Here is a 15,485-nt window from a genome sequence, read left to right as displayed (position 1 = left end):
TTCCACTGCTATTAAAAATTCCGGATCAAGCATTCAAGACACTGTGGCATTTGTTAGAATACTGACATGCCAATGATAATCACACAGTGCTAAACAATAATACTGTAACTAGGCTATTTTGTTGATTTGTTTTTCCAGAGTAAATTAATTGTTTTTGAAATCATACAGGAAATATTGGTTAAATTAATTTTACTGGGTGTTCATAAGGTTCTCAGGTAGCAAATTGTTTTATGAACGGAGTGTTGAGTAATACTGGGACAGAGGCAAAAAGGAATGGTTCTGTTTCCTCCCAGTGGTATACTCCTAGGAGGAAGTCATACAGAGATTTTAGTGTCTAAAGGGTTAACTCATTTGAGCTTTGATAACAAACAGAGGAAACTTAAAAAGAAAAAAAGAATTTACATAGGAAATTAGCCTTTTTATGGCTTAGTTTTAGATTAGAGTTTTAAAACCAAAAAACAAACGTGTGTAATTTCCATCAATGTCTTGGCGTACTGGGCGCAGCAGGCTTTTGGACACAAATCAGTACTTCAGTAATGAGTAACGTAACTTCTGCTGCTTTGGTAAGGTAGGCACAAGAACAGCATAGGAGATGTTAGCTGACAGAGTACTGGCAGCTATAAAACAAAACAGCATAAACAAGTACATCAGCAGTCTTAGGCAACATTGGCGTTACTGTTAGCAGAGGAAACAAAGATTGCCCGTGTTTTTATCCTCTCGTTGCTGAGAAGCCTACGTTGCTGAGAAATAACAGTGTTTGTTAGATCATTCAGAGCCAGACTAACAACAGAAACTGTTGGCTTCTGCAGGTGTGGATGACGGTGAGGATATCCCACGAGAAATGCTGATTGGGATTTATGAGCGAATCCGCAAACGGGAACTGAAGACGAATGAGGATCATGTATCCCAAGTCCAGAAGGTTGAAAAACTCATAGTAGGAAAGAAACCGGTAAGTTCACTTTGCACTGCCTGTCAGTTACTAAGGAGATGTAAGGCAATGTACAGTATAGAACAATGCACAAGTGTGTTGCTTAGAAGTATAAATTGGTTGATAAATTGCAAAAGGCAGAAACTGTCCAAATAATAATTTGCTGTAAGGTTGGTTTTAATTTTGGAGTATTCACCATGCAGATGAATTTTGTTGTTGCAGTCTGGTATTCATGAGTGGTGATGTTATGAGTCTTAAACTCTTTTCTCTGTGAAGCTTTACAATTCTGAAATTACAGTGAACTATCTGCGTTTTAGGCAGTTCTCGTGTTTGTTTCAAGAGAATTGAAGTGTTTTGTTAAAGTGATGTTGTAGAGAATCATATTTCAACATTTACACTATCAGTTATGGCTCTAATTTACAAGAGTAATAGAGAACTTCTGTTCATGTCAGCGTCTTTCTCAGCTTTGCAGCTAGCTCTGTGAACTGGTATTTGTAAGGGGAGATTGTGTCATTTTGTCTCAGAACTTACCTGGAAATCAGATCCCAGGGATTCTAATGGTGGGTTTGAGCATCCAAAGATACCTCTTGCTTTGTTGTGGGAAAAATCCTGAAATACTTTGCTATATAAATTAATCTTCAAAGCGTCTGTTGGAAAAGGAGAGAGAAAAGGAAGGCCACAGCATTTTTCCCTTTGTTTTAGGAGCTGAGTGAACACAGAGATATTAAGACCAATGTTTTACATGCTAACAATGGTATCTAATGTGGAGAGGGACAATGGATACTCAGCCTTCCTGAATTCAAGTCCTGGAGTCATCTTCTGAAAATCTTCATGTTAGCAGTCACAAAGGCAGCCCAGAACAAAGCCAAAAAAAGACTAGACTTGCATGTTTTTGAAGTCCTACATCAGTTTTTTTTATCAGCTCTGGGGAACTTTACTGCAGCAGGGACTGACGGGTTGGGGGTTTTTTAATTAAGAAAAAGAGCATGGATCTCAAGATTCTCCCTATTACTTTTAAAGAGCTTTGAATTGTAATCTTTCTCAGACAAGCTTCCGTGCCGGGGAGGGGGGAAGGGAATGAGGGACCACACCAAAAAAAAAAAAAAAACAACACCAAAAAAATCTAATTTACTTCTGTTTCCCAGTAAGGAAATATTGAGGAGATCTCTTGGAAGAAGCAGAGGAAAGAGAAAGCAAAATTTCCTTAATAAAAGCTTTTACTTATTTTTGAGGAGGAGGGAAATAAATATTCTAAAGTCAGTATTTGACAGTTACTTATGCTTTCATATGAAACTTATTTTCTGTAATTGTTTGGGGATTTAGGTTTATATATAGGCTTCTGTGGGAGATGGTTTTTTTCATGATTCTTTTTTATTCAGACGTGTGGCAATTCAAATCCTAAACCTAACCCTGACCTTGTAAATTAAATGGGATTAAGAAAAAAAATGCCCTCAATGGAGTCCTAGGTTCAAGGATTCTTCTGTTGAGAGACTTTTTAACTGTGTGAAAGAAAATTTGGGAAACAGCCAACAGTCTTTATTGATAGAAATATTTGTTTTTACTTTATAGGCATTTAGTCATAGTAAGACCGTGACGTATTTACTTGCTATGATACAGTACTGTGTTTCTCTGAAGTTTAACGAACTTGTATATGTCTTTCTACTGTAGATTGGATCTCTGCATCATGGACTTGGTTGTGTAGGTATTTCTCTCATACTTCTTCAAAATTTATAGTAATTTTAAGTGGCAGCTTTTTCTTAAACTGGCAATAATGCATTCTATTACATTTTAACTTTTTAAAAAAATTAGGCTTCTTTCAAGAAAAAAATTTCCTATTGTTGTACTAATAACTCTCCAAAGTATAAAGATTTTCTTAAAAATATGTTTCACAGACTGCTTAATTTATTGCCAAGAGTTTTCTAGACCTTTTTTTAGTACACTTTTTATGTATTTCAAATGCTATTATCACTGTAGAAATTAGACAGCCAGTAAAGAATAAACAAGTAAGTAAAATTACAGTTGCACCTCACCTTTCCACCTGGGCCCTGGTGTGTTTATTCTTTCTGGTCCATTTCAGTATTGAATGATACTCTAGAAAGATACTGCCAGTTAATTTAACAGTTCTCTTCTGAAAGGTAGATGAACATAGAAAATACTGATTCCAGATTTAACTTATAGGCATATTCTATAATACTCCTAAAACTGTTCTTCTAATGCAGTGTTCCACTTACTTTAATTTCATGATAACATTATTGCTAGTAGTTTTGAACAAACAAAAACACCACCTCATAGCAGAGGAGTGCACGTAGTGCTCTGAAATCTGATTACCTTATACAAATTTGATGCTAATGATTATTTTTTTTGTCTCAATTAAAACTGCACTGTGCATTAGCATCTTCACTCAGGACAATCCAGAGAAGGAACTTTAAACTTTCATTTGTTTTTTCAGTCTTCTATTTCTTGCTTTTTCTGCGTAAACAATTAAAATGGTGCAAAGCTAGCTTCACGTTCCTAAGTGAAGTACCTGTCATTGTTTCATGGATGCCTGTCTAGCAGGACCACTGGACTGTAAAAACAAACTGAAAGATGTGACCTTTATAAAATATGTTGGAATGGAATCTTACCGGATCATCTATTGCTATGAGTGAAAGCATTGTCTGTAGTTAAATTTCAATACCAGAGCTCACTGTAGTTGTTTGCAAATTCATAGGCTCAGTGACTACCCTTGGGTTTTGTTATCCCGCTGTAGCAAATCTCAGGCTGCCGTGTGCTGGGGAAACTAAGTCTGGAGGTAGGAGAGAATGAGAACACGCAACATTTATTCCTGCCACTTTTCACTGAGAACCCATGTAAGCTGTTCAGTTACCAGAATAGTCTGAAAATAGAAACCATTGATTTCTCCAGCATTCTTCACCACACTGGCTCCTTTAGAACATGTCAGATTTTTTCTTAAATACCTTCTCCTTGCAAGTTCAGGGAGGGTAATTATTAAGCTAATGCCATAGATAAATTAAATGCTATTAGCATTTTATCTGTTAGTAGTATAGTTATCATTGGATTTTGGGGAAAAACAGAAATCTCACCAAAGGACTTGATAACCAACCAGGAACAAGGGCAGAGAGTGAATCCTAAACTCTTTTTTCCCCTCTTTCTTTTTTTTTTTTTTTTCCTTCCCTGCTCATGTAGAGGAAGAAGAAGCATTAACAGTCTTTGACTGTTTTTCTTTGCCTAGTAAATCTCGTAATTCCCATGTAGAATCAGGAATTATAAAGAAATATGATATATAAATGAAATATATGTCTAGTTACCAAAGAATATTCTCTACTTCAAATTTTTAAAGTTTAAAGGATTTCTTTTACTATTGTTGACAAGATATCGTCATTTGCATTTGAAAGAAATTAAGTCTCACTAGGTTGAAAACAGCAGCTTTGGAGATAGCTTCAGCAGACATTTCAAATAAGAAAATGGAAAATTATTCTTGGTTTTCTTGCCGGCATGAGAAAATAAGCCAGACTGAAAATGCATTTACTTTTTCCTGATGTCACCGTTTCCTTGGTATTGGGGAGTGAACAAATTGAATTAACTCAGTGGCTGACGAAGTAATCTACAACATCAGTGTATTCATCTCACAAAAGTTAAAGTTGCTTTGTGTCCTTTCTTCTAATAAAGAAATGTAAAAATGCTCAGGAAAGCAAACATCCTTTGCTTTGAGCTCCCATTTGCTTAATCTTAAGTTCTTTCAAGGTATTACCGTTTCACAAAGTAAAACTCTATCCCCAGTAAAACTTTCATTGGCATCCATATACAGGAATGCAAGCTGTTAGAGAATATTTTATATAAGAACTTTGATGAAGTTTGCATGTCATGCAAGTTTGTGGCATATAAATCTTTATTTTTCTGTTGTTGGTCCTTTGATGAAAAACTCTAATGGGCTTAGAGATAAACATATTTGAGGTATTCAGAAAAAGACTCTGGGTATGAAAGATGCTCTTTCTTGAGTAAGTATTGCTATATTAACCATGAACTTTTGTATTATCATAGGTCCTCTCTCTACCCCACCGGAGGCTTGTTTGCTACTGTAGGCTGTTTGAAGTTCCAGATCCAAATAAACCTCAAAAGCTTGGATTGCACCAGCGAGAAATATTTTTATTTAATGATCTTCTTGTGGTATGTATTTTCAGGTGGATAGACTTCTAGCGAGATATTCAGAAATGCCTATCTCCGTGAAATCAGTGGCAATTAAGTGCATGAGCATTCCTAAAAATAAATATCTATTACCTGTTACTACTCTGTGCTCCAACAATCTTGGGATGATTAAGATTTAAATTTTCTTAATTTTTTTCATTATATATAATTTGCTTTTAAACTGAAGCCTTTTATTGATTACTACACTCTATTGTAAGAAAGTACTTTGATGCAATAGCTTTTACTATAAAGAACAAAAATTACCTCCAGTTTACCCATTTCCCTAATGGGTAAACAGAGACATTCTTTATAATAATGAATTCAACTTACTTGTGGAAAAACAAAATTACATACTACTTTGTATTCCCCTGATGTTCTATGAACCAGATATGCTTATTCATTGAAACAGGAATAGGATATGTTGAAATACATTTTACAGTTGACTTTACTTTTTAGTGTGCATTTAACTTGACCCAGTCTTTTGAAAAACAGACATACAAAACTAGTGACAGCTTGGAATTATTTGGTTGATTTACCCTTAAAAATAGGAAAATTTGTTGCACTCTGTTTGGAATTTATTTGGCAGTTACCTGAGAACTAAGAGCTAAACTAAATATTTCATGTTTTGTTATGAAAAAGGCATGGTTCAGATGCACAATTTTATTGTGTGTAATTTTTACATACCTTCAGACCTTAAAACGAAGAAGTAAATTAAAAAAAAATTTAATCCTTTTGATTGTAAGTATAACCTCCTAGTTGTAAATGTGAGCTTGGGTGTAAAATGATGGAACATTTTCATCTTCAGGTTGCAAGTTTTCTGTCATTTTTTCATTACTTACTCAGATGTCAGTAGTTTTATCAAACTGTTTTGGGAGTTATATAGACCAAATTTGTCAGTTCTAGTAAAATGCCATCGCTAACAGTTAAAATTAGGAAGAACTAGTAAAAGTAAACCTCTTGGTTAGAAAGAGTGGTTGCATTCACACTTTAGGAGAACCCCAAAACTGATGGTAAGTAGTAGTATGTTACTTCTATTGTAGCAAAAAGTAAAGGTTTCCACAGACTCAGAGCTTTTATTGAGATAGGTGCTGTACAAATCATAGGGAAAACAGGGCATCATTGGATGAGGTAGTGTAAGGCGGTATTTGGAGGTGCACAGAAGTGAAGCAGGTTTGGAAGGTCACAGCCCGTGGGAGTAAACTTGTGTGGAGAGGTCCATAGGCGTGTCCTGCCTGTACTCAGACTGTAAGAAAAAAGCATGAAGGAAAGTGTGGTAGCAGCTAAGTTTCTTAAAAAGGATAATTTAAACATATTTACATTTTTGCTAGCATGTACAGTGCACAGTAAGGATGCAGGTTTTTTTTCTTTCTGGAATTTCAAGGAGTAGAGTTCTGGAGAATAGAGAACACAAAGGCTTTGTATCTGGATAAAATATTAAACCTTCTTGTTAAGAGATACCAATGCTTCAAAGCTAACTTTGTTTCTTCAGTAGTAGTAGATTAAATACATCAGTTGCAAAAAAAAAAACGGGGGGGGGGGGGGAATTACAAGTTCATATTTTCTGGCTTTCTTTGGCATAAAATGTTTTCTCATATGCTAATTCTTAAGAACAATAATTTTCCAAAACTACTTATGGTAAAAGGGATATTTCACTTTGTTTATTTGATAACTTTCAGGTGACCAAGATTTTTCAAAAGAAGAAGAACTCAGTTACATACAGTTTTCGACAGTCGTTTTCCCTCTATGGAATGCAAGTTCTTCTTTTTGAGAACCAGTGTAAGTCTTTCCTCTCTTTTTAGATGACCATTTTATTTATAAATAAAATAAAATAAAAAATTGTGTGAGTGAAAGGGATGGACAGGACTTGGTTCTGAATTTAGGAATAAAATTGCTCTGAATCTAACTTAGCCCTAAAGGTTAAAACAAGATGGTGTCAGCATAAGAAACAGGAAGACTGCTGTTGGATTTTTCTGGTTGTACTCAGAAGCCAAATCTAGCCACATGTGTTGTTTGTGAATACTTCTAAAGAATAAAATGTTTGTAAAGAAACAAATATATCTGTTGCTGAGTCAATGGTACAGTTAGCTGGAACTGAATGTATGATAATAAATAATGGCTATTATAATGATATGTGTAATTCAAAGCACTATTTAATTTATTTTCTTGATCTATATCTTAACTTTGTGCCTAGGTAATGTATACTCATTCAAATATAAATACAAAGCAGAGAGTCTGGATTAAAGTTTGTATTTTCTGACGCCTTTTATGTCAGTTGTAATCTGCATCAGTCCAATATTCTTTTTATCTTTAATGCTTGTCAAGCTTAGCAGACAAAAACCGAACAAAAAGCAAATAGTTTGCTAATGTCCTGATTTTAAGCCGAGACAGCATCAGTAATAACGTAGCAGGGCATAGATGTTTGTATGGTACAGAGGGAGACAGTCTATTCGACCTGACTTCATGGTTTGTAAACCGAACCTCGACCTTCATGATAAATTGCATACAGTTCAGTGTGACATTCAGTAGTTTCTGTGCTTTTCTGTTGTGGAAGGCTCTTAGTTTTCGCTTGTCCTTGAGAATGTGCTCCAATGCTCATCTCACTCAAAAGAAGTCGCTGTTACTGAGTCAAAGCATCTGGAGATTTCAAAAGGGAAGATTTTGTAGAGCTTATAGCAGCAGTGTAGCCTGCAGATTATTTATATGCATACACATTCATTCTCTCTCTTGTGCACACCTTATATAATATAAAGTTCATTTTTAGAGAGGAAGGCCAAATATTTCTATCCTGGATTCTACTAAAAATAGAAGAATATATAATTCCTCTGATGTCAAGTTAAATAAATTTAAACAAAAAAAAAATCTTATAAGCATGCTAAGGTAGAAACACTTTATTCAAGTAAACTTAAAAATATCTACAGTGAAACTAGGAGTAAAGAGTTGGATTCCTCCCAGTGAACTGGCGGCATTTTAACTGAGACACTTTAGTAGACATAGTTGGGCTCCTAAGGTGAATTCACTATGGTGAAAAAGTGAGCTGATTGTACTTCTACTATCGGTGCCTGTTAGGTGGAATGCAGTATTTTCCAGTCAAGAAAGAGAAGTATTCTTCCCTTCTGGTTTGTAAAATTCGTATTCTTGGTTTCCGCTGTCCCCAGCAAGCTTTGGGGTATTTTGGCCCAGAGCCCTCATGCCGTTCAGTAAATCTGTGTGTAGCAGCTGTCAGAATCAGCTGGTTTCAAGTGAACAAAATTTAGTGTCACTAAAGCAGAAGCAACAAAAATATTGGTTTGGCTACTGGTGAGGTTGAACAACATGATTGGCATTGATGATAGAAGAATTGACTTCTAATGACAGAAGTCAATTACGTTGAGGGATGGATGAGCTCCAAAAGGGAAAATAATGTCATATATCTCTAGTAAATAAATAGGCCATAAGGGAAGTATATTTTACATTTTCAGTCAAAGTCACTGGCAAAATGTAAAGGGTGAGCAGATCACTTCAGAGAGAGTGTATCGGAAACCAATAAATACTTACATGAGTGTTTTCTGATGCTTAATCAATACGATGTAGAGAAGTATCTCTGGTAAGAAAATATTTTTGTTTGTTCAGTATGTGGAAATTCGTTCTTTGTTCATATATGAAGGTAGCCCATGTGACTTTGGGGTTACCAAGTTTCTGTGTTTGGTTTCATAAACATCCCCCCCCCCCCCCCCCCCCCCCCGAGTGGGGGACTTTCTAGAGCTGTTTGCTGCATATCCAGTTTCAGTGTTAAAAATGGTACATGGTGCTACACCATGCTCTCCACCTGGTAGCTTGCCTAGCACCAGACTCCTCTGCACTTTTGGCCATTTGGCTCTATTCTGAATGACAGCAGCTGCAGAGAACTTGCGGTGGCTGTCTTATTTGATTGAAGGTAAATGGAATTGTCATGTGGTCAGGAGAAGCAGATCAGCTATACATTGCTTCTGTGCAAGACGTTGATATCAGACCCCGGCAGGAGCCCCAAATTCTTGCTCCCTCCTTCCCCTCTGTACCGTTTGAGGCTTGCAGTAGTTGGCACCTTCTTTTGACCTGAGAACGGTAAATGGACTTGCTTCACTTTTAGTTATGACTGATTTGGAAGTTAAGATACCCTTTTTAAAAAGTGTAGCATTTGCACTTGTTTCTCAGTATTTTAAGTCTTGTTGAAACCTAATGGCTTTGAGAGAAGAGACTACCTTACATCTGCTGATTCTTGAGGGAATAAATTTTTAGTACATGGGAGCGCTTCAGGCTGAATACTTAAGTAAATATTTAAGAGCTTTAGCAAACCAATAAGGTCAGGCAGTTGAGTAAAAGAAGACGTAAATTAGAATGCACATTTTGAGTTTTTCTGACACCCCGTTTCTACAGGTCTGTGCTTCAAGCAAAGGCTGATTCTGTTTTCTACAGCAGAACGTATCTTCATTATAAGCTATCTTTCTGTAAATGAACCTCCTATCTCAACCAGGAGATATTTTTGACCAGCTGTTAATATTTGCATTCTCAGATGTACAGCTAGAAGAGAGGCAAAGACAGTTTGCTGAAAAATCTGCCATTTATTGTGAAGATGTCCATAATATGGGCCAAAAGAGGGGGAAAAAAACCACCCACCCCCTTTACTTCCTCAGTATGTAATTTCACAGATAATTTTAACTACTTTTTTAGGAAAAAAAAAAGGGAAGTAGGATGTCCAGGGAACACAACTTAATAGGAAATACTAAAAGCTATACATGCTAGTGTGTTTGTCTTCCTGCGAACATTAAGTTAAAAGTATAAGACAGTTTCTAGTACTTGAGATGTATTCAAGTAGTCTTTACTCAGCAAAACTTTGGTCACACTTGAGTAAGGCAGGTAATGGGATCTGTTCCATGAAACAAAAATTATCCCCTTGATTTTTTTTTTTCCCCCTGGGATTTTTCTTTTATATTGTACATTGTACCTTAAGGGTAACAGCTGCATAAAGACTATCTTTCAATATTTATTCGGTATCTTGACAGTTAAGCAGTTCCAGTGTATCTTAGGGATTTTCATTCTAATTCTGTGCCTTTAGACTTTTATTTCTCTGACTTTGTCCCCTATATGGTAATATTAGTAAAAAGCCTTCAGGGTTTTGGTTTGGTTTGGGTTTTTTTAATGAAAAGAAAAGTAATTGGAATAATCAGAGCTTAGTTTTTCTTGACTCTTTCTTCTAGATTATCCCAATGGTATTCGGCTCACGTCAGCTGTTCCAGGAGCAGATATCAAAGTACTAATAAATTTCAATGCACCAAATCCTCAGGACAGGAAGAAGTTTACAGATGATTTGAGGGAGTCAATTGCAGAGGTTCAAGAAATGGAAAAGCACAGAATAGAGTGTAAGTACAAAGGTACATATAATAGAGCATTTTCAAGCTAATCAAAATAAGAAAATCTTGAATATGTGTATAACCCATTAGAACTCTTTAAAAGTTCAAAATAATGTGTGTTTTTTCCATGGCTCTGATTCTAGAAGGAGGAAAAACCCAATGATATCTTAAGCCCCAGCTGAGTTCATTGACTTATTTACTGCAGTGTAGCTGCAGTCGAAATTTGGCCTGGACAAACTGCAAATAACAATGGACAGAGGAGAGATGGATTTGTAATTTGTAGTATAAATTACAGTAAGAATTTTAGGGCTAATTTACATCACTGAAATTCTCAGTGATGGCCCTTCAAACAAGTTTCACTGAATTCTTCTTCATTTCCATGTTGATATTCCTGTATTCTCTCAATTAGGTAGCCATAGTACAAATTGATATATTTTGGTGGAAGCTACATGAGTGTCTAAACGTGGAATTTTATCTCCTGTTTTTCCAAAAGAGGAATAGCCTTTCATCCTCTATGTTGTAATATAAAGCTGTTAGTACAGGGGTAAAGTTCCTCTCTGGCATTTAACAGTGCCAAAATGAATTCTTATCTATTATTCACAGTAATATGTGATCGCATACAGAAATTGTGATGTTACCGTGTCCTTCATTATAGTCAATAATTGCAAAATTATTCTCTTTGTTTCAGCTGAGCTAGAAAAACAGAAGGGTGTGGTGCGTCCAAGCATGTCTCAATGCTCCAGCCTGAAAAAAGATTCTGGCAATGGGACGCTGAACAGAGCTTGCCTGGATGACAGCTATGCTACTGGGGAGGGGCTGAAAAGAAGTGCACTGAGCAGCTCCCTTAGAGACCTGTCCGAAGCAGGTAAGCACTGCCTTTATTTCCTTGCTCTGACTAGTGCATGCCAAGATGAGTGGATGACGCATATAAAGCCCAGCTCGCAGTGAGCTTCCAGAACTCGTAATACTGAAACTTCAAACATTTTAAATAGCTCCTCTTTCATAGTTGGTGTTTAATTTCTGTTTGTTTTTTACCGTTGTTCTGTTAAGCAACCACTATTTGAAAGCATTTAAACTGTTGTAGATTGCTATGTATACTTTTAAAGGAACGTGAAGACAGAGGAAAAATTGTAAGTGTTTTATAAAAAAAAGATTGACTTGTGCTAGGAGTAACCCACTTAGTTTTCCTTTCTTTTTTTCTTCCCCTTTGCTTCTTCCCCTTCATACAATAGGCTTAGAAAGAAAAGAAACTGGTCTCTATGTAATGACCGCTCTCTGTGTATTTTGTGCTCAAGTGTACCTGTGTTACCACCTTGATGAATGAAATTGAGTGAAGCCCTGCTAAATTCTGTCTAGAGCTATATAATTCAGATACAGTGTGTCCCTGATGCTCTTTTTATTGTTTTGTAACTCAAGATATAGTTCCCAATTCTTGCAAAAGAGGTTGTTGTGAAACACTATTGCCAATATAATAAAAGAAGCCCTAGTGGACAAGAATACTGATATCCCACAAAACCACTGATGTGTCTTAAGATTTATGAACTGATTAATATAGCTAAAGACTGGAAAGGAGTGGTGGTGTGATTTTTTTAGCCAAAGAAAAGCCAGGGGAATTTTGGTATGTTTTTATATTATGGTTTGCCTCGGTAATACGCAACTGGCATACCCATGTAATACAGGCTACCATGGGTAGTAACCTTGTCTTTCAGTGTTAAACGTGATTCCTGTCATTTACAAGAAGTCATATCTGAACACCACGCCCGCTATTCAGAAAGTACTTCTGGGGATAGTAGCAACTCTTTTTTTTTTTTTTTAATAATTTTTTTTAGTTCATAGTCTGTGTTACATACTCTGATTTGTTCTTTTAATTGCAGTGATGATTTACAGTATAGTCGTAATTTCAATACTATGTATATCTTCGGTAATAGACACTACTTATCTTTTTCCTTTTTTTAACTTAAGAGGTTTTAGCTATGCTGCAATAAATACAATTCTTGTAAACTGAAATTATAGCCTGTGTTTTGTGGGTATATGTATGTGCATACAAATAAGTAGAGAGTGAGCTCTTTCAATTACTTTACTCTGTTTAGGCTTTCATACTCATATGTCCATTTGCTTCATTAAAAAGACCGAGGACCTTGATCCAAAATCAGGCTGAAGTTGAATATTGGTGCTTGATTGGCTTCAATGGATTTTAGATCAAGCCACTAGTCTTCACCACTGTTATATCTCAGATTTGAGGATACTTCCATCATCCTTTTTTGTTGTTTTATTTTCATTTCATTAGAATGAGAACTACCATATTGTTGAATATGTGAGTTCAGTGGGTATCTGTACCCATAAATGTGATTTCTGAATAATTTTTTTCATCCCATAGGAATTTTTCATCCCTGTCTTTCAAACAGTGCCATGTATTTAAATTCATGTTATGGGTTTTATGCAATAAACAAGTATTTGTAATCATGAAAACATTTCACGTTTCAACGATTGGCATACTGAAAATAGCTTTTTTTCCATAATAAAAAGTAGAAATCACTCACAGACTGGAGGGTTTATCAATGAGTTTGTTAAACCCAACTAAACTTAATTTTAACTTTAAACAGTTGAGAATTATGGAGAGTTTCTGTTTGGTCTTGTGCAGTGCAACTGACTTGAGAAATTACATACCTGTTACTTGCTTTGTTATCTGGTGTAGTAATTTTAATGAGATTATACATGTCTTTTCTGCCTTTTCTCAGTGAATAGCTTGCATGTGAGGCTGATTTTTTGTTTTAATATGGGAGAGATGATCTACAGAAAAACAAAGAAATCTCTTTCAGTTAGCAAGATACTGCGTCCCAGTGACTATAGCATATTAAATTGCTTCTGTAAAAGAGTACTGAGTTAGGTTGCCTCAATTCTTCTTTTTGTGGATGAAACACAGGATCAACAAGGAGGAGGAACAAGAGTAGTGGGACTGCGTGTGGATGTGTGTCTTTCTGTAGGAAAAGGCATGATGAAAGTGGATTTGTAGAGGATCTGTAGATTGTAGAAATACAAAAAATTTATTTCTACATTTCAACAGAAATAAATCTAATAAACATGAGGAAACTGCCTGGTTGCATATTTATGCAGTAAGGCAGATAATTGTCCAGTGAACATTGCAAAAACAAATTGAAAATTTTTAAATATTTATTCAATGAACGGGACATCTGATTGAACAGTATTTTTGTTGCACAGCTATATAACAAAACTATTTAAGAAAACAGTCCATTACTCTCTACCAGATATCACAGTAGTAAATGGTGGCTGTGGAAAGTGACTTCAAATTTCTCTCTTGGAAAAGAGTGACGATTCATAAGCTTATTAGATCTAATTAATGTTGATACCCTGAGTGGTTCTGACTCCTAAGTTGTAAACCATAAGGAAAGGCAAGATTTCTCTGTCAGGAAACAATGTCAGGAATCGTTTCCTGGTGGTTGTTCTTCCATGCGTTTGCCACGATAGCTTAAATCATAATTGCAAAAAGGATATGCATGAGGGTCTCTTGATTTTAAAGATAGTATTGTTCATTGTGGATTGACAGTTCTTTCCATGGAATAAAAAGCAGAATGTAGCAACAACTCTTCCAAGACGTGAATATGTCAAAAGTATTCAGTGCTTTATTTTTCTCAAAAGAAAAATATATCATTTTTATTACACATTCTTGAGCTATAGTCAAGGAAGAACTGAATTTATTTGTCCCAGACTTTGAAATTCTTAATTTACATAAAAATATTAGAAGACAGACAAATTTTAATGCAGTTAAAGCTGAGTTTTACAGCTTCCAGTAGAGTTTTGGACATTTCACCACTTACTCCATATACAATTACATGATAAGGAGGTTTACAGAAAGATCTGAAAGGTGTGAAGTCTCATCATGGCCATTAGTACGTGGGAAGAATGAACTGGCTGCTAAAGCAGAGCATAGAGGATTAGACTGGTTGTATTTCTGGTTCTGTATCTCTCTCAGGTTTCTTGACTGATTTTAGGCTAGTCAATCTGAATTCCAGTGACTTTGAGTTGCTGGAGGACCTAGTGCTTTCACATTGAGTTTACGCTGGTGAGCACCTGTGGAAATCAAGCTTTATTCCCCCCATCCCGAACCTGTAAGGGGGGCATAATATTTACACACTGCACTGGTTTAAAAATTGTAATTTTATGGTTTGCCTTGGTAATACGTAACTGGCATACCTATGTAATATTGGAATCTGCACAGAAGTGCAGGATGGTATAATGGTTACTATTAATGTAAGTTGTGCTTGTCTCATAATCTCCTGAGCTATCACAGACCAGTAGAGACTACTTAAAAAAAAAAACCAAAACAACAAAAAAACCCCCCATAAAGTAGTTCCAGAATTAAAATAATTCTATTTGTATATTACATATAATCTCAGTTGTCTAACTTTTTAAATGTTTCTTTTTTTTTTTTTTAATGATTTCATCATGTATTTTTTTAAATTTCCTATATCCCAAAATGTAATGGAAAAGATTGTGGAACTTCTCAGCATTGTGATCCCCTTAAAAAGACTCTGAGTTCATGCAATTCCAGTATCCCTTCATCTGTTGAAGCAATCTGTGATGGGATGGTGCAGTCCCTTGGCTCCTCCCTCCTCTGATGCAGGCAGGGTTACTAGGTTATTTTCTCCTTCCTCTCCCATGGATTTTGCTGCACTATATAGGACAGAGGATACTAGCAGTCTTTTTCTCCCTTATTAGAAGAGCTTTCCAAGTAGGGAGAGATTTTTCCTGTCTCTTCCCTTGTCACTGTGGTTATATTTCCTATTCTTCAATGGAATAGCAACAGTAATGGGCATGATAGAACTTACTGTTTTTTTTAAAATAAAACCGATTTGTATGAATCAAGTCTTTTGTGATATGCATATGTTAATACCAAACCATTTTACAAGTATGTTGTACAAAGACACCCCACACTATATATAAACACCTTTGTATCAACAACTTTTCTGTCTTATGGAAGAGACACT

The 15,485-nt window shown here is 35.7% G+C and overlaps 1 protein-coding gene across 8 annotated transcripts in view; it reads left to right on the top strand.

Annotated features, from left to right (window-relative positions):
• Positions 1-15,485, top strand: part of IQSEC1 (IQ motif and Sec7 domain ArfGEF 1) — a 355,484-nt gene that overhangs the window by 334,237 nt on the left and 5,762 nt on the right. For 5 of the 8 annotated variants that reach the window (XM_050904507.1, XM_050904509.1, XM_050904508.1 and 2 more), the window contains 6 exons: positions 810-949; positions 2,597-2,626; positions 4,970-5,095; positions 6,790-6,889; positions 10,327-10,500; positions 11,168-11,344. In XM_050904507.1, coding sequence (XP_050760464.1) covers positions 810-949; positions 2,597-2,626; positions 4,970-5,095; positions 6,790-6,889; positions 10,327-10,500; positions 11,168-11,344 — 747 coding nt within the window. The remainder of the gene's footprint in view (positions 1-809; positions 950-2,596; positions 2,627-4,969; positions 5,096-6,789; positions 6,890-10,326; positions 10,501-11,167; positions 11,345-15,485) is intronic. The other 3 variants (XM_050904510.1, XM_050904506.1, XM_050904511.1) reach the window with 1 other exon arrangement.

Source organism: Gymnogyps californianus, chromosome 13 (genome assembly GCF_018139145.2).
Source record: "Gymnogyps californianus isolate 813 chromosome 13, ASM1813914v2, whole genome shotgun sequence".
Classification (NCBI taxonomy): Eukaryota; Metazoa; Chordata; class Aves; order Accipitriformes; family Cathartidae; genus Gymnogyps; species Gymnogyps californianus.
This window is presented reverse-complemented; position numbering and strand designations above follow the sequence as displayed.